The sequence below is a fragment of the Tachysurus fulvidraco genome, chromosome 1, assembly GCF_022655615.1.
Source record: "Tachysurus fulvidraco isolate hzauxx_2018 chromosome 1, HZAU_PFXX_2.0, whole genome shotgun sequence".
NCBI lineage: Eukaryota > Metazoa > Chordata > Actinopteri > Siluriformes > Bagridae > Tachysurus > Tachysurus fulvidraco.
The window spans coordinates 13,222,317-13,247,325 of record NC_062518.1 but is presented as its reverse complement, the minus strand read 5'-3'; the positions used below and the strand labels follow the sequence as shown (position 1 = coordinate 13,247,325).

General features: G+C 39.9%; 1 protein-coding gene across 4 annotated transcripts in view; it reads right to left on the bottom strand.

The window, feature by feature from the left end:
* The window catches only part of il1rapl1b (interleukin 1 receptor accessory protein-like 1b), a 313,957-nt gene that overhangs the window by 274,404 nt on the left and 14,544 nt on the right, over window positions 1–25,009 (bottom strand). For all 4 annotated transcript variants that reach the window (XM_027168684.2, XM_027168686.2, XM_027168685.2 and 1 more), the window contains exon 2: window positions 9,611–9,711. In XM_027168684.2, coding sequence (XP_027024485.1) covers window positions 9,611–9,692 — 82 coding nt within the window. In that variant the 5' untranslated portion in view covers window positions 9,693–9,711. The remainder of the gene's footprint in view (window positions 1–9,610; window positions 9,712–25,009) is intronic.

Here is a 25,009-nt window from a genome sequence, read left to right as displayed (position 1 = left end):
CAATGCCCCAGCAGTATTCCAAGCACTGGTTAACGACGTTTTACGGGACATGTTAAACCTATTTGTTTGTTTACTTGGACGACATCCTCATTTTTTCCCGCACACCTGAGGAACACATCCGTCACGTCCGTGCAGTGCTCCAGAGGCTTTTGCAGAACCAGTTATATGTGAAGGCTGAGAAATGTGATTTCCATGTCACGAAAACCACCTTCTTGGGTTTCATTCTGGCAGCAGGGAGTGTTCGGATGGATCCTGACAGAATCAAGGCTGTTAGGGACTGGCCCTGCCCTGGAACACGTAAGCAGCTCCAGCAGTTCTTGGGATTCGCTAATTTCTATCGGCGATTCATCCGGGGTTACAGCTCGGTTGCTGCACCCTTGCACCAGCTCACTTCTCCTCTTCAACCTTATTCTTGGGGGCCTCAAGCCGAGCAAGCCTTCAAGAAGCTGAAGCAGCTTTTTACCTCGGCCCCCATCCTCTCCTTGCCGGATTCCACACGACAATTTGTGGTTGAGGTTGATGCATCTGATACCGGAGTTGGGGCCGTTTTGTCTCAAAGGGACGTCAAGGACAATAAACTTCACCCGTGTGCTTTCTTTTCACGCCGTCTCTCCTCGTCTGAACGTAACTACACTATCGGCGAACGTGAGCTACTGGCAGTCAAACTCGCCCTGGAGGAATGGCGGCACTGGCTGGAGGGTGCGGAACTACCGTTTCTGGTCTGGACTGACCATAAGAATCTTGAATATCTCCGGACTGCCAAGAGACTGAAACCCCGACAGGCTCGTTGGGCACTCTTTTTCGGCAGGTTTAACTTTGTGCTGTCTTATCGGCCGGGAACGAAGAATGGGAAGCCAGATGCTCTCTCTCATCAGTTCTCCCCCGATCCCGTCGAGGCCGTTGCTGAACACATTCTTCCCCCCTCTGTCACTGTTCGGGCGCTTCGACTCGGGATAGAGAGAAGGGTTCAGCAAGCCGTGTCTAACCTGCCGGTCCCTACTGACTGTCCTGAAGGCAAACTTTATGTCCCTGACCAGCTCCGTTCCCAAGTTCTTCAGTGGTGTCACAACTCTCGGCTTTTCTGTCATCCCGGTTTCCCTCGGACCCTATCGGTTCTCCAGCGTCGTTTCTGGTGGCCTTCGCTCAGACATGACGCACGGGAATTTGTCACTGCCTGCCCAGTATGTGCGCAACACAAGAGCTCCCGATCTCGCCCTGCTGGCCTCCTGCGGCCCCTGCCGATCCCTTGCAGACCTTGGTCCCACATCTCACTTGATTTCGTCACCGGCCTCCCTCTTTCTCATGGCTACTCCGCTATCCTCTCTGTGGTCGATCGCTTTTCCAAGCTCGTCCATTTTGTCCCCCTGACCAAACTCCCTTCAGCCAAGGAAACGGCGTTGCTCCTCCTCCAACACGTTTTCCGGCTCCATGGCATTCCCCGGAATATAGTCTCGGACAGAGGACCCCAGTTCACCTCCAATTTTTGGAAGGAATTCTGCCAGCTCTTAGGCGTCTCCATTAGCCTCTCCTCTGGGTTTCACCCCCAGTCCAATGGGCAGACGGAACGGCTCAACCAGGAGCTGGAGACGGGGCACCGCCTCCTCTGTGCCGAGGATCATTCGTCTTGGGCCTCCAACCTTGTTTGGGTCGAGTATGCCCATAACTCTCTGCCTACTGCTGCCACGGGTCTTTCCCCTTTTCAGGCTGCCTATGGCTATCAACCCCCATTATTCTCCACACAGGAGCTAGAAGCCTCAGTTCCCTCAGCCTTGGCCCTCGTGAGGCGCTGTCGTCGAGTCTGGAGAAGAGCCCGCCTCGCCTTGCTGAGATCTTCCCGGAGTTATGCTCGCTGGGCCAACCGCAGACGCCGCCCCACTCCTCCTTACCGTGTCGGGCAACGGGTGTGGCTTTCCACCAAAGACCTCCCGTTGAAGATTGCATGCAGGAAGCTGGCTCCCCGTTTCATTGGACCGTTCCCTATATCTAAGGTTATCAATCCAGCTGCGGTCCGGCTCAAGCTGCCCAGAGTGTTGCGCATCCACCCCACCTTTCACGTTTCCAGGCTGAAACCTGTCCTGGCCTGTGCACTGGTTCCCTCCACCAGACCCCCTCCTCCCGCCCGGGTCATTGATGGCGGCCCTGCGTTTACTGTCCGTCGGCTCCTGCGCTCCAGACGCCGTGGGAGGGGTCTACAGTACCTGGTGGACTGGGAGGGTTACGGCCCTGAGGAACGCTCCTGGGTTCCGGCATGCCACATCTTGGACCCGGACCTCCTCTCCCAGTTCCATCGTGACCACCCCGAGCAGCCGGGTGGGACGTTGTGAGACGCCCCGTGGAAGGGGGGGGGTACTGTCAGCGCACTCACCCGAAGCTCACCTTCGCGGCGCACTCTGGTGACGTCATTCCCTGTCGCATGACTTTTATACTCGGCAGTGCTATTTAAGCACGCCGTTCATGCTAGATTCTCGCCAGATGATCTCTCGTCGCTACGTCGCTTTGTTGAGTCACTCCTGCCAGCCTCCGGTCCGAGTGTTATCTGTGCCTCGCGTTTTCTATTTCCGTGTGGATTTTCCCGTCTCGGATTACCTTTTTTTCCTGTCATTCCTTACGTGAGTTTTTTTTCTTTCGTTTTCATTCTCCGCTGCCGGTTGTTTTGTTTCCATTTTTTGCGCTCCGGTTATTGACATTTCGGATTACCCTTTTTCCTGTGTGGATTACTGCCTTTTTCTGATTGGATTATTTTTTTTCTCGTCATATCGGACTTCCGGTTTCTAGACTGTTACGCCGTGGCGTCAGACTAAATCCTTTTGCCGCTGCGTTCGGTAGGGGGTTCAGCCCAAGACTTTGCCTGGTTTCATTCTGTGCATTTATGCTTTCATATATAGACATTTATTACTCTCCTTTATGTTAATAAATTTTCTTTTTTTTGGACCCTGGCCTGCGTTTGGGTTCTCCTTCCCAGCACCCTCATCTGTTTCACTGATACATCTGTAGAGTATTTTAACATAAAATTTTTGATTGTGTTGAATTAAAAACCCAAAAATGCAACGGGTCCTCCAGACCCACAAACACTGGCTGAGTAACAAAAATACGAACATCATACAAGGGTTAATAACTTTTCCCATGCTGATAAACAAATTCCATAACCCCTGATGGTGAACAAGAGAGTATTCTTCTTCTTCTTCTTTCGGCTTTTCCCTTCAGGGGTCGCCACAGTGAATCATCTCTCTCCAACTATCCCTATCTTCTGCATCCTCAACACTTGTACCCACTAGCTTCATATCCTCATTAATTACATCCATATACCTCCTCTTTGCCTCCTGCCTGGCAGCTCCATGTCCAACATTCTCCTACCAATATACTCACTCTCCCTCCTCTGAACATGTCCAAACCATCTTAATCTGGCCTCCCTAACCTTGTCCCCCAAATGTCCAACATGAGCTATCCCTCTTGTAGTGAGGAAAGATGGCTCATTGGTTGATCTAGCAGCATGTAGTTTCTCAGAGACAGCCAAAAGGGCATTCTCTGTGGAATGTCTAACTTTGAAGCCAGATTGGCTTGGATCTTAGAGTTTGTTTAGACAGAGAGTTGATTATAACCAATGTTTTCAAGAATTTTTAAAAGAAAAGGGATGTGATACCAGTCTATAGTTGTTGATGTCTTATGGCTCCAGAGCAGGCTTTGCTATAAGGATGTCTCAGGGAACCAGGTTACATACATAACCTGGTGTAGCTCCCTTTCAAGGGAACTCAACGCTGCATCAGTGCTGATGCTATGGGGACGTCACTACCTATGCTGCCACACTGTTCGATAACTGTGCCAGAGGCCATGAGAAAGCACAAGCAGACTGGGAATAATACATCAGTAGCCCTGCAGGACTTCAGACCCTGGTGTGGCATCCAGGTCCAAGGTATAGAACCTAATGAAGGTGTGTGAAGAGGACCAACCAACCAGAGCATGACTTCATGGGCTTAAAGTGGGCTTCCATCAGCCCTTCAAGGTCCACAGAAAGGTCCCAGGAAAGAAGGCGTGGTCTGCAGGAAGGTCTTGGCCGCCTGGCACCATGCAGAAAGGGAGAGAGGGTGCCTACCCAAGGAGGGCCCAAGGACAGGTTCATGGGTTGCAGCCATGGTGGGCACATACAACTTTAAAGTAAATTGGGACAGGCCCAGAGAAAGACAAGACTGCAGGAACTCCAGCACTGTAATAACCGGGCAGCAAACTGGATCCTGATAGTATTGATCATACAAGAGGTGAAAAAGCCTCCACTTCAGAACATACAGCTCCTAGTGGAAGTCACCTCAGATGAGTCACCTCAGATGAGAGGCCTGCTTCTAGGAACTGGTCCTCTTCAGGGACCAGCCTGAGAAATTCCACATCTCTAGGCTGGGCTGTAGGATTGCCCCCTGTGCCTGAGAGAGAGGAGATCCTTCCTGACGGGAACCTCCAATGGAGTGCCATATAGGAGGGAGACTAGGAGAAGGTAGAATTGGTCATGGCACAATCTGGCTAGGTGTTGCGGAAGCAAAGCTACCGGAGGAAAGGTATACAGCAGAGGCCTCGGCCTCATCTGTACCAGGGCATCCAGGCCCAGAGGGGCTGAATTTGCAAAATTTGCTCCACCTCAGCACCTGCCTTGGGATAAAAATCACTCTCAGCTAAAGAAACCTGGTCTCTGCCGAGCGCAGTATCCCAGGGAGCATGAATGCAGACCGACCCTGATGATTGATAGGAAACCACCACAGTGCTGTCTGTGCACATATATGGCAGCCCCTGTGGTGTAGGAGAAAGTGTATAAATGCTAGAAACATGGCCCTCATCTCCAGCCAATTTATGTGCCATGAGAGATAAGGGCTCTGTCATAAAGCTTCAGCCCAAAAGCGAGGCATCTGTCAAAAGGTCCGAAATAAGACACAGCCCTTTATCTTTCTTGGAAACAACTAAATTTTTCTGTAAAATGCAGAGTCTTGATCTGGGAGCTAAACATGTTCTTTGGCCCCTATCCTCAGGAGTTAGAGTAGTTCCTCTTGGAGGAATGCCACCTGGTGTTTGCAAATGATCATGGGAAACACACCTTGAAACAGCAGAGAACAGAAGTTGAACTGGATCCTTTACTCTTTTACAACGGTATCCAGGATCCACTGAGACACCTGGCAGAAGTTCCCACACTGCCTGGTTGTCTGAGAGTGGTGTTAACCTCATGCCAATCTCCCTGGTGCCCTGAAACAGCACATTGGAAGGTGCCAACCCAGGGTACAGACCTGTGCAGGGTAGAGGAGTCGGCACAGACTCCACTGCTCCCCTTAGCGCCAATTGCGGCACGAAGCAGCTTCCTAAAAAGGATGCTCCTAAGAACCCCAGCTCGAGTCCCGATCTGGGAGGGGAACATGTTAAACAGTTGGCAGCACAACCTGTAAGAAGGAGGATGGGAGGCAAACTGCATTCTATAAAGTAAACAAACTAACTAAGAAAAACATTTTTTCTCAATCCCTAGCTAACTACACTAGGTTAAGTATGTAATGCGGTTTCCTATGAAGAAAACAAGAGGCTGCGTCATGGTTGACGCTATAGAAATTCTACTCTGATTAAACAGTTTCCAAAGCTCTGTGTGAAATCACGCCAATCTATTGGCTAAGGAGCTTATGTGATATAGCAGAAAGACCATAAAAAAGCATCAAATTAAAAGTCAAATTACTCCAGTTTCTACTTTTTTGAAGGAAACAACACAGAGTCTTGTTCCCTGCTCATATGTAACCATGGCTGATGCTATGGGAATGCCAATACAATCAACAAACTCACAAATATCTTGGAAGGGAATACAAGGCGATACACCTAGTGGAGTGACCTGTAATACGTAGAGGAACACAGCGAAAAAGTAAGAAAGCAGAAAGCAAGAGACCAACAAACAGGCACATGAATCACAGCAATGCCTTCCACATAAACCTCAAAGTAGAGGATGTCTCTCCCTCAAATAGACATGTCTGCAGGAACTCTAGCACTGTACTAACATGGCAGTGAACTAAATCCTGACAATGCTAATTACACCAGAGGCAAAAGTTCAACGTAGTCTCTACAACCTCAGTTGGGGGACAGGAGTCTAGGAGCTGGTCCCCCTCAGAGGTCAGACAAAGAGGTTTCAAATCTCAGGGCAGTGGTAGAGAATTGCCCCCTTGCCTGAGAGAGGAGGTTCCTCCTGCAGAGAATGCCGACTGTAAAGCCAGAGCATCAACCTGAGGGGGGAATACACTCTATGACCCCTCAGATGTGAGAGAAGTTCCTCCTGGAGTAACAAGGTTTAGTCTGTGCCAACAATAGTTGGCAACACACCCTTAAAGATTTAAAGACTTTAAGAGTGAAAAGAATGAAGGCTGTGGTACAGGTATGACACAAAATCAGTAATGTCAATACGATTTAGGAAATTAGAAAATTCTACCAATTCTGTTGTTCAATTTAGGAATTCTACCAAGAAAGTAAAGAGTGATTTTGCCAATTCAAACTTTGGGCTGCAGGAATGTTGGTCTCTCTGACCAACATGAATTAAATCTGCTCATACATGAATTAAATCTGGTCATATAGATTTGTAAAGCACTTTATATTAATAATTAATTTTTTACAAGAATATTTACAGAGATATAGAAGTTCTGATATAAATAATTAAATTATAAAGCATAAATGTAGCCTTTTATTTCAGATATATATTTATGTATGAATTTAACTCAAATTTATTTAACCAAAATATTCATTACGTACACTATTAATATAATATGTCTTCCGAAAGACATACAGCCACATCAAAACGCATATGCATAACTGAGCCATCTGGTTTATTCAGAGAACTATTTGTTCCTGATTGCTTTCACAAAACTGACAGCTTAGGGTGAGTTCAACTGCTTAGATGTTCCATTCTACCATAAAATACATGGTGTCCTACCCATTCAATAAATTAGTCTTTGAATGTGGATATTAAATTCAAAAAAGGAAAATAGAGCATTATATAGAAGAGCACTCAGGAAGAAACTTTTCTTTTACTACCTGAAATTAAGAATACTAGGTCTGATCTCTCTCTAATAGAATTCCATCTACATCCATTCCATTCATTGCATCCCTTTTTAAATCATAACAAAGGTTTAAAAAAATTGTGTAATTAAAATGTATATAATTTCCAATTATAAAGTTCTCATTGGGTCCATTGAAAGGTAATATGTTAAATGTCTAGTGGTTTATTAATAAAGTTGGCTACATTTGTTGTTAGACACATTTGAAATAGACAAGTTTATATAAAAGGGTTATACTTTAAAAGGCCATTTTACTTGCAAGTCAAAACATTAATTATTAATTAATATTATTTGGAAAATATGACTGATAATGCAAAAGATTTTTTTCTTATTTAAGGAAAGTGGTCATTTGAAGATTATTATATAGTTGTTTGACTCCTTTATAAAACTTAATGATAATTGAAATCATATCCTTGAATGTTTAGCTACATTAGACATTACATTAGACTGCCAATTGACCTGCGTAATAATGTAGTATGTAATGTATGTAATGTAGTAATGTACTATTATTACGCTGGTATATAAGGCAGGAAAAGGATATAAAAAGATATCTCAACACTTGAAAATGCCAATCAGTACTGTTCAAACCCTGATAAAGATGTAGAAAATAAGAGGTTCTGTTGATACTAAGCCACAGTCAGGTAGTTTTCAATTTCAGGATTTCACCCACTACCACCAGAAGAATTGTTGCAAAGAAGAGGGATGCAAAGAGGGGTGCAAATAAAAAAACCCACAAACAACTTTGAGAGAAAGTTGTTGGTGGGTAAAGCTCCTCTTTAAAAAATGGTGCTGTTTCAAGGAGCACAATAATTATGCACTTGAACAAAAATGACCTGCATGGTCAAGCTGTCTGGAACTTTATAGTCACAACCATTAACTATGTTTTGAGAGGAGTCAACAAGGCCTACGGTCAAAAGTACACCATCCCCACTATAAAACATGGTGGGGGAACTCTTATGTTTTGGGGCTGTGTGAGCTCCAATGGCACAGAAAAGTTAGTAAAAATTGATGGCAAGATAAATGTGGCATGTTATCAGAAAATACCGGCAGAAAATTTTCATTCTACAGCACAAAAGCTGAACATGGGATGCTCTTGGGTGTTCCAGCATGATAATTATCAAAAGCACAAGGTAAGGTTAACCCTCCAATGGCTACATCAGAAGGGGAAAGGGGAAATACATGATATTAAGAACTAAAGGTATGCAAACTTCAAAACAAACTTTCCTTATTACCTATTTTGTTCTGTTTTGTTTGATGATTGTGCACATTCTGTTATGGCTGACGGTCCGATAAGAAAGAAAATAAATCAGTTTTGCCTTTTCAATTAGTTCTGCCTTCTCAATGGTACACAGCTTGCAAATTCTCCCTCAGTATGCAAATTTATGAGTACAGAATATATATATATATATATATATATATATATATATATATATATATATATATATATATATATATCAATAAAACATTTTTCATATTTTTTAAAGCAGCTCCATATTGCCTCCTCCTAATCGACCTGCTAATCTCCACCACACTTTTCTAAACCAAGTCCGAAATAACTTCAAGATACTTGATTTTAAGGTATTTTACCAGTTGATTTATTTTCAAAGACCATACATTTGGATGCATGTGCTTTGAAGGATAGTTTTTTTTAGATTTATTCCTTTCTTGGGGTTCCGTTCTCCTTGTTGGTTTCTGTTTACACTTATCATATTTCACAGATATTTGTTCATCAAAGGCAACAGCTATGACAAATGACCTCTAATGTGTTATCCTTTTAAACATGATGAATGTCACCCTATGCAGCATCATGCTCTACATGAAACAGGATACAAACTGCATCTTTCTTTAGACCCAAAAGATTTCGTTTTCATGGCACACCCTTGTTTGCCATGTGATTCTTAATATAATTTTATCTTTCCAAAATTGTACATCCAAGGACCTTTAAGAACACTGTAACATTTAAAAAATTGAGAAACACAAAAGATAAAGTGGTATATTTAGCAGGCAAGTAGATGATTAAAAACATACAAAGCAACACTCCTTCACCAGCACCTCTGATACAACTGTTCATGTTAATATTTTTTCAAATAACTGATAGTACAAATAATAGTTAATAAATCAATTCGCTATGCTTCCTGCTAGCTGATCACAGATATAAATTAAAAAGTCAAAATTCAATAGCCAAAGTCAAAGTTTCAATATATATTTACGCATCTGAGGTTTATGCTCACTGGAAAATTTAGAATAGGTTATGCTGACCCATAAATTACATTATTTAGAATATTTTTATACCCCTGCCCCTAGCTTGTATTTATTGAATACAAGGATTTATGTGTTTATGTTGCAGATAAACTTGAATAAAAAAGAAAGAATCTGAACATCCAAACAGTGTCACAACAACATTTGATTTATATATATATATATATATTTGTTTTGTTTTAAATATATTTTAAAGATAGTTGTACCATACCATCAATAACAAGGACAATACTTATTAGACATCTGCATTGGCATAACCTTTGGCATCAAGTTGAAGACAATAAATGCAGTCCTACCTGAACCTCTCTTAGATACGACCTTTAAGCTTCGAATTAATGTAGCATAGAGGAGAACCAGAAGAAGGATAGATCCTTTCATTTTCCCTTGTGACAATGTCCTGTAAATACATGAAAACATATTTGAGTGTGGAAATCAAAAGAGCACAATAAAAATGTCAAAGTTTTATACACAGATTCTAGTAAACTTTGCTAAGTTCAAAACAAAATAATATGTTAAATCCTGACATTATATTCATACTTGGTTCATATTTGGTTCATATTTCAGCCATGTTGCAATCCCTAATTTGTATGTATTTTAATAAAAGATCCTTTCCAGAATTCATATAACACACACACACACACACACACACACACACACACACACACACACACACACACATATATATATATATATATATATATATATATATATATATATAACACATATAAACCTAAATCCATTCTTTTAAAACACAGCAGAACCCACCCACCACCCCAACAAAAAAAACCTATCACTGGTGGCTTACTATTTATATAATAAGTAAAATATAATACATATCTTATATGATGTAACTTATTGTATAATTTTAATATAATTGTATAATTGTACAATATAATATGTCATGTGGGTCTTATCTCCTATTGTTCTGAGCACTGTGATGAATATTTATGTATTATTATATTATTTGATAATAAAATTCAAAGTAATAACACAAATAAACACAAATAAATAAGGGTTTGTATATAGATAAACATATGTACAGTAGTGATGGCCAGTTTGTGAACGGATCGTTCTTATGAACCTGTTCTTTTTAGTGAACTGGATGAACTGTGAGCTCGAGCTGTTCATACTGCCATCATACGAACCGATACAGCGAATCATCAGTACATAACTGAGAACTGTTTCTTTCGGACGTGTCCGAGAACCGATGACCTGTTGATACTGCGCATGCTTGAATAACTGAACTGATACAGCGAATCATCAGTACACTGAACTGAGAACTGTTTCTTTCGGACGTGTCCGACATACTGAGAACCGATGAGCTGTTGTTACTGCGCATGTGTAAATCACTGATCTGATACAGCAACAAATGGAAATGGTTATGAATTAATGTCTTATCAACGTATGAGTGTTTAACTCAGTTGCATTAGTTTTTGAAACATGGAGCGAAAGAAACATTTCAAAATTATGCTTTTTTTGTAAGTTTTTGTAAGTTGATGAAGATTAGTTTATTAACTTTATATCTTTAAGACACGTAAAACACCCACATTTGCACATCAATGTCTGTACTGGGTGTTTTAGTTGCAAAACTTAAATGTAAGAAACTTATTCAACTAAAGTTATGATTACAAAGAACTGTGTTCAAATGTGTTCAATTGATTGTATTAATATCTGCCGGCAGCGGCGGGATAAAGGAATTTACGTCATTACGTCAGGACGTAAAAGAACTGGTGAACTGGATTACTGAACTGGTTCATTAAAATGAACTGTCCAAAAGAACCGGTTCGTGGAAAAGAGCTTCCATTATTAATGTCATGTGAAAAAATTGTGATTTGATACTCCTGTAGGTAATTTTATCGATTTTAAGTACAGATAAATTACTTTTTCCTCACAAGAAATTTTTTAATTACATTTTACAGATCATTTTTAAAAATACTTTTCTTTAGTTTAATTTGTTTAGTTGTATAACTCAAATTTCCCAATATTGTTAAAATGAAAATCAAATGCCCATATGTTTAACTATTTAAAAAAACACAGGTTTTCATGGTGTGCTATAATTTTTTCACATGATTTTACATTTAAAGAACAGATTTTTTTTTTTTTTTAGTATTTTTGTGTTGATTCGTTCCTAGTTGTCAGTCTTAACAGTTATGAGCTTCCCAGAAAGTTCACATCAAACCAATAAATCTATGATTGTCATGTTTGACAAAAAAAACAAGCAAAGTGTATTTCCACAAAGACCTTATACTAACTGTCATGCATGGTGGTGAAGGGGTGGATTCTTGAAACAAATGTCCATCTGTCTAGCAGCTTTAGCTACAGTAGTGTCATGCAACAGGTGCTGATTCCAAGCAAAACAGCATCAACTTTTGAATTGACAAAGAAGACCAAATCAACTGCTGTGGTAAGATTTTAAAGACAGCCACTCATAAACTGCAAAACTCCTACAGACATAGCAGCTGCTAAGGCTGCTAAGCTGCTATTAATTCCCAAGTAGGGAGCCAACCCTGTGACTGAGGGGTATCAGTGTTGACCTGTCAACGAGGGTACCCAGCATAAAATTTATGCAAAAATCAAATATAGAATGATCTGCTGTGGCGACCCCAAAAAGGGCACAATGCTACAGATTAACTTTATTATTTTCACTTTTTTATTTTTCTTATTTTATTTTTAATGTGCTTGCAAAGCACATTCTTATTCTCTGGCATACTTATTATTATTATTATTAATGTGCTTGCAAAGCACATTCTTCTTTTCTTGCATGTTTCTTCTTCTTCTTCTTCTTCCGGACACTTTTTCGGCACGTAACTTGTCCCGCAGCTTTTGTCCTAGACCCATAAATGAGGGGTCAAATCGACCGGCTCATTGAGGAGAGGTGTGCTATGTATTTCATAAGCGATCCAACCAACGATGTTCGCACAGCGGATGAAAAAGCGGCCAAAAAAGTCCCATAGAAATGAATGGGAAATTCCTAAAATTCAAGCGAAATCAAAAAAAATTAGCACAACATGGACATGTCATATATCAAAACACTCAGCAAGGTGAGGGGAACTGATGTCACGTGTAGCCCCACCCCCAAAATTAGCTAAATCAAAAATTTAGCACAACATGGCCATGTGACATATCAAAACACTCAGCACGATGAGGGGAACTTGCCACCTGCAAACACATTCACATTTTCTTTAGGAAATGTACCGTTCTAGTTCTTCATCTTCTTCTTCTTCTTCTTCTTCTTCTTCTTCTTCTTCTTCTTCTTCTTCTTCCGGACACTCGGTGCATAACTTGTCCCGCAGCTTTTGTCCTAGACCCATAAATGAGGTGTCAAATTAACCGGCTCATTGAGGAGAGGTGTGCTATAGTTTTTATAAGCGATCGGAATTCCAGAATTCCCAGTATGGAAGTTCAAAGGGGTGTTTTTCCCCTTAGACTTGAATGGGGAATCTCTCTGTAGATGTGCTAACATCCAATTAATCCAAATGTTGTTTTTTTTTCAATTATGCAATTATAAATTCTTATTTGTTCAGATCTCTAGATATGTGTATACTAGGTGAATGTGCGCATGTGCCAAAGTATAGATGCTTCAGTTTTAACACCACATGTATGTGAAAGTCTGATGCTTCACCCGGGTCCCCTTTTATTTTCATTTTCTCATACTAATGAGTGTTTTTGTTTAGTGACATGTTTTTACGGAGGTTTTCCTTGTGTACGGAGGAATAAACCGTTTTGAGTGACGCGTTTGTGAGTTCTCCATCCTTATTTTTGCGGGCTTAACATTGAACAGCTATCCTAAATCTCCATAAACGTGTTACAAATAGCATGAGGAAAAATAATAGTATAAGTTAAATTGGTATAGAACAGCTGGAACCAATGATATATCCCAACAGAATGTTTCAGAAAAAAGAACATTATCCCTCATTTGATAATGGTTGAGAGGAAAGATTTACCCATCAATTGGAGCAGTACCAAATGCCTAGTGCCCAGTGCAGTGTCTAGATATCTCTCACCCAAGACTATTATTTCTTTTAGTGTTCCACAGGGTTCCATTTACCAGTCAGTAGACAGTCTGAGAGAACCAATGCAGAAAGGTTTTTCATATTGTGCTTAAGCCCAGGTTATTATTGTTCTAAGAATTTTTCTAGGAATGATTCACACTTATATTTTAGAAGCAGGGTATACATATGTACAGTGTTGTTGGATGAAAATCCATGAGACCAGGGAACAGCTTAACAAATGTACATTTATTTTGAGATGCAGGTATTTCCCTTTAGTTAACCTAGATGAAAGTTCTGCCTATCGCATGCTTGGAGACAAGCTTCTAGGAACTAAGAATTTAAAGAGACAGAAACAGAACACTTATGTTCTACATCCTACTTTTTTTAACTGTGACAGTTATTCCTTAACAAAAGATTCTTACATTGTAAGCTAACTTAATAAAATCTTTACCTTTATGTCTAAAGATCGATTAAACAACTTTTACACACTTGGCATTGTTACTAAATGAATAAACATTTTCCTCCTTGTTTTTTAACAGTCCATGTATTTAGGATTTGGTTTGCAAAGGGAACCAGTTCTAGTCACATATGGAGTTTTAAAAAGAGTTTTTGTTGGATGTTCTGTAAACAGATTCTTCCTAGCTTCTTGTGAGGTGCATTGCCCTCTGGCTTCATTTGGAGTGGGGTGTTTGTGTTTAGACTCTGCAGAGGAGGTCTGGACAACGGGAAGTGGCATCTCACTGTGCTTGAGCTCTGAGACAGGAAGGATATGTTTCCACTTTTGTCTGTATTCTTTTCCTTCTGACTGCTTGAGATATGATCTTGGTTCCTCACAGAGTTGTTTAACAAGTCCAATTCGTTCATGGACTTTTCTGTCTTTGTATGTCTTTTGACAGTGCTGCTTCTTGGAGAGTTGATCCATGAATGCAATGTTATGTCTTGAGGCTGGCACAAGAACAGGCTTGCTGACTGGCAGAGTTGTTCGCCTGGACATTAATCTCCTAACAGGAGAACCCAAGTTCTGGTTGCGTGGAATGTTACTAAGGTTCAACAAATTTTGAAACACATCCGATTCATCTAGTCTATATTTCTCCATTAGCTGCCTTGCATTTCGCACTGCCCTCTAAGCTAGATGACTGGGTTGGGGCTACCTGTAATGTGTGTGAGATCCCAAGCAGCAACGAATTCTTTGAACTGCTGACTTGTAAATTGGGTAAATTGTATGAAAGGACCCTGTGCAGACTCCCGTGAAAAGAAAAATGCCTTTTGAGTTTCCATTTCACTGTGCTGGAGGATAGGTCACAAAGCAAATCAATTTCAAAAATCCCCAATACAAGTCAACTAGTATGAGATAGTGTTGACCATTCCACTCAAAGATATCTGTAGCCAAAGTTGACCATTGGTGATGTGAAATATAGTGTAAGTGAAATGGCTCTTTTTGTTGGTGGGGCTTCAGACTGTTACAGAAAGAGCACAACTGTACTTTATCTTCTATTTCTTTCATAACAGAAGGCCAGAACACAATGCCCTGTTCCCTATGCTTGGTTGCCTCAAGCATAGGATGGTTTCTGTGAATTATCATGATGTATTCACTATGTAGTGATCCAGGAATAACTAATCTCTGTCCCTTCATGAGTATGTCTTCATCAACTTTGAGCTTATCCCTGAAAGGAAAATATTCATGTATTTCCACAATCAGCTTTGATTGGCTAGATGGCCATCCTGACTTAATAATACTGCAAAGGTGTTGAAGAACTGGGTCCATGACTTTAATATCAGCTTGATCATCATACAGTTTGTTTAGACAGGCTGAGTGGAACGTGACAGTGTGTCAAGTTACATGTGTTTCCTGTGTGATTGTGAAGTTGCATTTCTCCAATCTTATCATCATGCCTTGCAGTCTTGCTGGAGCCATGTAAATGGGCTTGTTGTTGATAATGAATAGTGGCTGGTGGTCTGTTTTAATGTGAATTTGGTGCATGCAAATACCACCACAAGAAGTTCTGTACATAATGCACTTCCGTTTTAGTCAATGTGCATGAAGCATATGCGACTGGAGCACCTTATATAAGAGAAGCAACTCCAAGGCTGAATTGGAAAGCATCACAGGTGAATCCGACAGGTTTTTGGATGCTGTAGTATTTCAGGGTGGGTAGGCATGAAATCCTGAGCTTTAGATCTTTAAAAGCATCTAGATGCTGTTTAAACCAGAACCTTTCTGTGTTTTTACAGGTCAGCTCATTCAGGGGGCAGACAGCTCACTGAGGTTCGGTATAAATTTTCCTAAGTACTTAGGAAGCTCATACTTTCCTCCCACAATGATGTCATCCACTATAGCTGGCAAAGATCTTTAACAAAACATGCCATCGGTCACTTTGCTGGCAGAGTTAAAGGGCATCTGAAGAAATCTGAATCTTCCAAATGGCATGCTGAACGATGTTAGTAGGGAAGACTTGTGGTCCAGTGAGATCAACCAAAAGGAGCTCTTGGCATCTAGCACTGAGAATACTTTGAAGTTTTTTGCACTGCCACTGTGCGCATGGGGTGATGTAGACATCTTAGGAACTTATTCAGGTCTCTGGGGTAAATTTTTTAGATTTCTTGTTCAATGAACTTTAGTTGATTTGCAGCATTTTTGGAAGTGCTTCCATTTGATACAACTATGACATTGCTGACAATATGCACAACATCTTTCCTGTTTAGTTTTGTGGTTGCTTCCACAGTTGCTGCAATTATGAATTTGCTGTGTGGCAAACTTTTCTAGCCTGGGTTTGGAAGTGCGAAACGGCTTTCTTTTTACCTTTTGTAGAACACTTGTGGTATTTACAGTGAATAACTTAAATAAATAATAATTATTTATCAATATGGGATAATACAGGTCTAGTCCTAGGCTGTTCTCGTTCAGAGCCTGAATGGCCTTTGTGGAACAAGCTCCTCCTAGTGTTAATTTTGTCAGACGAGACGAGACGAAATATGTTCGTCAACAACCTTTTTTTTTCATGACTAAGACGAGACGATGACAAGACTGCACCGCTGTCCAAAAACGCTGACTAAGACGAAATTAACATGCATTATTGTTGACGAAAAAAGACGAGGCGAAGATGTTTTGTATAAAATAAAAACTAAGATAAAATCTCTCTTCATTTTCGTCTACAATTGTCTCTGCTTTTTCATCAGCTGTTACGCCTTTAAAATATTCAGAACGAGTTCGCGGCTTTACGCTGTTGCTCAAGTTACAGGTCTCATACGCCTGTGGCTGCAACACGGAACTGCTGAACACACAACACCCAAAGCAGAGGTGTCAAGTAACGAAGTACAAATACTTCCTTACTTTACGTAATTAGAAATTTTGAGTATCTATACTTTAATAGAGTAATTTTTTTAGCATACTTTTTACTTCTACTTTTTACATTTTCACGCAATTATCTGTACTTTCTACTCCTTAGATTTTATAAATAGCCTCGTTACTCCTATTTCATTTTGGCTTGTTTTCATTTCGGCTTGTCATCATTAAAAAAAAAAAACTATCTATACCATCCGGATAGAGAGAATATGATTATGGTTGGATGAGAAGTATAAACATATACCATTCCGACACCCTATTGGTTTGTACGTGACAAATCACACCTGCACATTACACAAATCACGTGACACTTCAGTTACCGCAACGCTGGACATAGCAGACAGAGCCAAGTACGAAGATGTCCGTGGGAAAGGCTCAAACCTTGTCTCAACAACAAGGAAATTGGTAGCCAGGAAGACCAACCAACCAACCCCAACCCTTATACATCCATGGCTGTACCTGTAAGAATTGTTTGAAATGGTTGGATGGAAAAACAAGTCATTGAGCATGCGCTGTAAGCTACACGCACTCAAATACCATGAGCTAATGGTTTTCAAAAACTTGCCGCCTAATTTAAAAAAGCATATTGAGGTGAGCTGAAATTTTGTTATCAGTCAATTATTAACAAATTTTGACAATATTGTAGTGACCTAGTAACGTACTAATAATGATAAATTTGTGATGTTTGCTGTGGCAAACTTGGATACATGCCAATGGTTTGTTTGCTTTGTAAGTTAATTGTGCAAAGCTATAATCTACAGCTGGTTGATAAGTTATGTACTAAGGATAGTCATGATCCTGTCTGTGTATGAGAGTGCACACACCTGTATGGGGCCCTATGGGTCCTTGTAAAGAGGTAATAGGCCCAACTATTAGCCAAATGCTGTTTATTTTACTGCAAATTTTCAGTCATGCCAGCAGCTGCTTGTGGTCCTAAAACAGCTTTAAAGGGATAGTTCACCCAAAAAGAAAAATTGTCATAATTTTCTCATCCTCATGTTGTTTTACATCTGTATGAATTTCTTTATTCTAATTAACTTCTTTTCCTCCGTGAAGAAGACCAGACTTCTTGAAACAACCCAGCAGTTGGATGTGTACCTGGGGTGCCCAGGAGACAGAGTAGAGGTACTGAAGTCCTTCCCAGTTGTTTACCAGCTATCACTTAAGCTTAATACGGCTCTCCCAGCCTCAGCAGCCTATGAAAGACTGTTTAGTGTTGCAGGGCTAATCTGCTCAAAGAACTTTGAGAACCAGCTGCTTTTGTGGATGAATAAAGCCTATTAGTAACTCTTTGTCGCATGTTGATTACCCTGTTGTTGTTTAAGACCAATGTGTTTGTTTCAATAAAGGTTATTGATGACATGCCTCTGAAGTTTGACTTTTTGCACCATTACAATACTTATAGCCAACTAGTCATATCTTCTGCTCCATGAAACACAGCTCAGTAGTACACATATATGGTTCTTTAATGTATTTGCATTGTACTAAAATGCGTTCTTTTTTAATGGGCATATACAGTATGTGTCTGAAACAGGTAGCCTAGTGCATCCCAAATTTTTCAACATTATCATATTAATATAACATTTTAGTCATTATGACCTTTAGAAATATGTTTTTTGAGGAGGTGGGGTAGTGCACAATAGGCCCCTGTGGCACAGCCTAAGCATTTGTCCTTAATGGCATTTTTTTACTTGCAGTACTTTTACTTTTATATTTTTAAAGTTTTGAAACCAGTACTTTTACACTTTTACTTGAGTAAAAAGATTGAGTTGATACTTCTACAGAAGTATTTTTAAACCCTAGTATCTATACTGTACTCCTACCTGAGTAATGAATGTGAATACTTTTGACACCACTGACCCAAAGCGAACACGAGTGACGAGCAACGACGACATGCTAGGTCCAAGGAAGAGGCTAGATAATTGGTGGCATTTTAAGTACAAAAAGACAAAAAGTCAGAATGTGTCATCATAACTGACGGGAAACACTGCAGACAAAGAATTTCGGAGAAAAACACCACCAACCTTAAACGACATCTAAAAGCTAACCACCCACACATTCGGGTAACCTAAATTAACATATAAGCTAATGCTGATTTTAGGCATCTATGCTGTAAATCAACCAGTTAGCTATGGTGTTTTGGCACATTAAGCAAGTTATACATATTTTATGTTAACTTGCTTATTTTCCACATGCATGTGGGGGTCTTCACATCATGGGCGTGGAAAGTGGGGGTGCTGTATATGCATGTTTGTTCATTAACATTTATTTGTAATAAACACTCTGAGTTAGCTATTTAAAAAGTTTTATTTTTATGTTAAATTATGTAAGGGATAATGTAGAGCGGGGCGGTTATAGCTAATACAACCCCAACAGGCTGATTAGGACCCCGACACTAAGCAGATCCTGCTTATTACGTTGCTATCTACCAAATAAATCAATAATTTGGTACAAAATGACGATTTAAAAAGGAGTTTATTGATTTAAAAACAATTGTATTGCTTCCGCTAAAGAAAATAGTGCACTCCGTCTCTACGGTTAGAATCCTGTGTGTCCATGGCAACGCTCTGTTTTTCATGACAACGGTGTGTTATAGTTAGCAGCGGTCTGTTATCAAGAAATAAAATAGTGTGTGCATAGAAAGAATTAGTCCACACGCCGCACAAAAAAAATAAAAAAATAAATATAATCCTGAGTGCAAGTCCAGGCAGGCTTTTTGTGTTAAATTATATTTCCTGTTGCTGCGCAGGCTCTTTTATTGTACATGACAGCTTATGTCCTGATGACCGGACTTTGCATTACGATTAAAAGAAGTGTATATGTAAGGGAATCAAGTTTAACAATTACATGTAACATTGCTCCAAATATCATAAATTATGGTGTGTGCAATGACCATGTATAACTTGAATTAAGTTGGTAATTTACTTTATATATATATATATATATATATATATATATATATATATATATATATATATATATATATATATATATATATATGTGTAGCGATTTTGGATTTTTTGAAGCAAGGTAAATATTTATAAGTAACTATAACGTGTTATAGTGACTTCTAAATATTTTAACCTAAGTTGAAATTAACGGTACTGGAATTAAGGTTACGCTTATTTGGTCTGTTCGTCCGGCGAACAGGCCATGTGCCTTTATTAATTCTATGAAGGCGGTATCTTCCCGGCCAAGAAAGATTCGCTTTCCTTTTACTGTATACCGTAATTTAAATGTTAAATTAACTCAATAGAGCATGTAGTTCAGACCTGATGTTGCAGGTACCTTAATTTGTGAGCGATACTCAGAGACAAATCACCTGTGGCTCAAAATTATGCCATTTAATGAATGAGACAAACACAACATAAAACTAACTACACAAACAAACAAAAGAAATAGGGAAAACGAAGATTAAAATAAAATAAAACAAAAGAAATTAAAATTGGGGAAAGGGGGGAAGAGACTGGAAAGAAGAAATTAGAGAAAGGAAGGAAAGGGATGGCAAGCTTAGACTCAAAATTAAAACACACCCTAACTGGGAAATCGTCACAGAAACTTAAATTCACTTTATGATTCAATGAAAGATTCCTACTTAAAATTATGCATCTAAATTGATTGGTAGAGGAACGGCTACTTGCATTGGTTTGCGGCACAAGAATCTGGATGTAACGGAGAAATCTCAGTCAGAGTGGGGTCAGGCGTTCTTCCTGGAGGTTCTGGAGAGTGGAGCTTGCCGGAAGTTCTATGAAGAAAGATGGAGTCGTCTCTAAGCTGTTCCAAAAGTCTGACCACGGATTAGTGGTGTTTGCGACAATTTAAAGGTTGCGAACTCCACCCATCTTTGGGGAGATGACCAATACTTCGGTCAAGGTTTTGGAGGGAAAAACTCCCTTTGTTTCAGGTGTCTGTGGGCGTGGTTTAGCTATCAAACTTTTAGATGACTTTAAAGTTTGATCCAGGGTGTATTAAGACGGTATGGCACCTTTCGTGCTCAAATAAAATACACCAGTGTTTGAAAAAACGAGTAACCGATAATTTTGTGGTCATTTGGATACTAAACATGAAGGGCAATGACGGTATAAAGGCAGCAGTACATTATATACACAGATCAGTAATTAGAGTATAACTTATTTTAAAATACAATGTTGTTTTCTGACACATGAATAAAATACACCCTTGTCAGGAATTTTAAGTCAGGCAAGCCTTAAAAGAAGAACACATTACAAAAAGGGTTATAAGAATGAGAACCTTAGAGTACCTTATCTTCGGGTTTTATTAGTAAAAGGAATGTCTCATTGTGTTGTGTGTGTGTGTGTGTGTGTGTGTGTGTGTGTGTGTGTGTGTGTGTGTGTGTGTGTGTGTGTTGAGGGCCCCTAATCAGAGAAGCCGCATGGGGTTATCTGGTCATTGTGTAGGCTCCAGTCATTCTGGAGCCAGGTGTGTGTGTAAAACTGGGTTGCTCATCGGTTAATTGAGGAGTAGATGTTGAAATTTAGGGTGCCTGGGACATGAAATCTAAAATGACTGGTACCAAACGCTACTCACACCTACAGTTTTGATCTTAGGCTTTTCATTAAGTTATTTATTTCCACTATAACACTTGTGTTCCTGATATTATTGCATTTAATGAGGCCTCGTTGTATTTATTCTTACAATAGATTCCAGATGTGGTCAAGCAACCAGCCAGGAAAGAGGAGAGGCCATCTATGTCAGGTGCATTCTTTTCTCACATCAAGTACAAGCCAGACTCCCAGGAACAAAGCATTAAAGAGGAGGCTATAGCTAAATGGGTAGCTCGGACAGTAGAAGATGAGGAATTCATCAACATGTTGGAGAAAATAGATAAAAGACTGACTATGCCAAAAAAGACCAAAATTACAAATCTAGTGGACCAAATGTACCTAGCTGAAAAGGTCAAATTCAAAAACAGACTGACTATGGCCCACAAAGTAACCATTGGCATTGACATATGGACTAAAAAGGGGCTCACAGCCTCCTTCCTGGCTGTCAGTGCTTGCTATCTCAATGTTCAGGACAGTAAAGCTGAACATATACTACTAAACCTAAAACAAATGGTTCACCCACACACTGCTAATTCTATTGTCACTCTTGTGGATAAATGCACAGAAGAATGGGGGATCCCAAAGGAAAAAAATATCATGATAATAACTGATAATGGAAGCAACATGGTTTCTGCATTTCGCGTTGAAGAAGAAGACACCAGTTCTGATGAGAACGATTTCAAGGATGGTGATGAAGAGGAAGAGGCAGACGAAAGGTCAGTCTGTGAATAGTGTTTTTTTATTATAGAGAGCTTGACCACTGTAATAGATATTTGATATTGAATCTAAAAAGAATCTGAAATAAATATATTATTGTTAATTAATTTTATGTAGTCATAAAGTGCTATTGTATAGATTCATAGTTATTGTAGGATTTAATGAAAATAATTGTTGTTTTGTGTTAAACTTGACTATCAGATATGGAACCTTCGAGAGGACCCCATGTGTGGTCCATACCCTTCAGCTTGTCGTCAAAATGGTCAAAAAGGAACAAGCAATCAAACGTCTACTGGACAAGGTCCGGCATCTGGTGAGACAGTTTCGCAAATCATCTGTTGCCACAGAACGGTTGCTGGAACAATGTGGACTCATTCTCATAAAAGACTGTGAAACCAGATGGTCCAGTTCTTTTTTGATGTTGTCTCATTTACTCGAAGTAAAGGACCACGTGAAATCGGTGGCTGACACCATGGGCTGGGACTGCCTGCTGACCAGTGAATGGCAGAAGGTGGCCATCCTCAAAGATTTGCTCCTTCCGTTTGCAGAACACAAAGGTGCTTGAAAGTGACACCTGTTGTTTCTCCCTGGTTGTCCCTGCAATACTGGATTTGAGGAGCCACCTTTCAGACTTCTCCCTTGCTCATGCCAGGAGCTACAAGGATGTAGCTACACTGGCACAGAAGATGTCTGCAAACATGGATTTACGCTTCAGCTCTTTTCTGGATGTGTCGGCAAGCAACTTTTCTCCTCTTGCTGCAGCTGCTTGTTTTGTTGATGCTAGTGTGTCAGCAGAGACCCTGATTGACAATGATAATGACGGGATACAGAATCTCCTCAGTAAAGCTGAAGAGTACATCATTCGCAGTGTACCATACCAGGAAGAGGTGACAGATGATGAGGACATTGGAAATGCAGAGGTCTCAGAGGCGCCTCTGCAAAAGCGGAAGATTTTCAGTTTTTTTAGTGCCCATCGGCCATCAAAGCCAAAGACCTCCAAGGCCTCCATCAGACAAGAGGTCCAAAAATTCAAAGAATCCCTGTCCCATGAAAACCCAGAAGAATCCGGCATGGATTTCTGGTCTTCTCAAAGCTCCACTATGTATCCACTGCTGAAACCCCTGGCATTAGACCTTCTGGCAGTGGCAGCTTCCGAAGCGTTTGCAGAGCGGGTCTTTAGTTTAACTGGAGACCTTTCAAGTGGCCGCCGCAACAGAGCAAGAGTTACATTAGAAAGAAGTGCTTTTCTAAAACTTAACAAAGTCTAGATTGATAACTGCAATACTGCTCTGGTTAAGTTTTGTTAGAGTTTTTTTTTTTTTTTTACTTTAAATAACCCTCAATGGTTTGGATTTTGCTTTCTGTTGCAAATCTTGCCTTTGAACTTGATTGTTTAATTCATTCCTAAAGTGGAAGTTTCAGCAGCTGTAGTAAGCTTTAGTATCAGCAGCTGTAGTAACAAAAGCAGAACTGTTAATTGTTGAGCCTTGTTAAAGCCTTTTTAAATTTTATTTGTTATTTCCCAAGAGATCAACCTAGACTGTAAATAGGTTGTATTTTAGTCCCACCGTAGAGTAGGCCTATTCTTTTCAGTTTTTCTGAGTATATTTATTTTATTTCTGATTCGAACAGAAACATGAGACACAAGGCAACCAAAACACTTTTAAAAACCTTTGTAACTTAAGTTGTCAGTCGGAGTCTGTTGGGCCACAGCTTTTGAATTGTGTTGGTTAAAATAAAATACTCTTCAGAACAGGTTAATCATTTGTGAATGTGTCTCCTAAATCAGAAATTGAAAAACAAGACATGTTTAACATTTGCATTCAACAAAAATCATTCAACAAGTGTATTTTGTCAGGTAATTATGACATTAAACCAATGTTTGAGATATGTGTAGCGTCTGGTACAGGTCATTTAAATTTCAGGCCCAAGGCACCCTATACTTCGGCATCTAATCTTCAATCAACCGATGAGCAACCCAGTTTTACACACACACAACTGGCTCCAGAATGACTGGAGCCTACACAAAGACCAGATAATCCCATGCCGCTACTCTGATTAACTCATATGGGCCCTCAACCAGAACACACACACACACACACAACACAATGAGACATTCCTTTTACTAATAAAACAAGTAGATAAGATACTCTAAGATTCTTATTCTTATAGCCCTGTTATAATGTGTTTCTTCTGTTAAGGCTTGCCTGACTTAAAATGATTTACTCCTTACTTTCCTGACAAGGGTGTATTTTATTCATGTGTCAGAACACAACACTGTAGTAACATCAGTTACACTTTGATTACTGATCTGTGTATGTAATGTACCGCTGCCTTTATACCGTCATTACCCTTCATGTTTAGTATCCAAATGACCACAAAATTATCGGTTACTCATTTTTTCAAACAATGGTGTATTTTCTTTGAGTACGAAAGGTGCCATACCGTCTTAATACACCTTGGATAAAACTGTAAAGTCATCTAAAAGTTTGATAGCTAAACCACGCCCACAGACACCTGAAACAAAGGGAGTTTGCGACCTTTAAATTGTCACAAACACCACCAATCCGTGGTCAGACTTTTGGAACAGCTTGGAGACGACTCCATCTTCCTTCAAAGAAGTTCCAGCAAGCTTCACTTCCAAGAACGACAACTGCTCTGATCTTCAGGAGAACTTGGAAGAACGTCTGACCCCGCCCTAACTGACTCTTCAGAGTTTTCTCTGTTGCATCCGGACTCTTGTGTAGTAAGCCAATGCAAGTAACCGTTTCCTTTACCAACCAATTTAGATGCGTATTTTAAGTATGAACCTTGTATTGAGTCTTAAGGTGAATTTAAGTTTCCAGTGACAATTTCCCAGTTAGGGTGTGATTAATTTTGAAGTTTAAGCTTCCTTTCTCCAATTTCTTCTTTCCAGTCTCTTCCTCCCTTTCCCCAATTTTAATTTCTTTTGTGTTATTTTATTTTCATCTTTGTTTTCCCTAATTCTTTTGTTTGTTTGTGTAGTTAGTTTTATGTTGTGTTTGTCTCATTCATTAAATGCCATATTTCTGTGCCACAAGTGAATGTCTCTGAGTA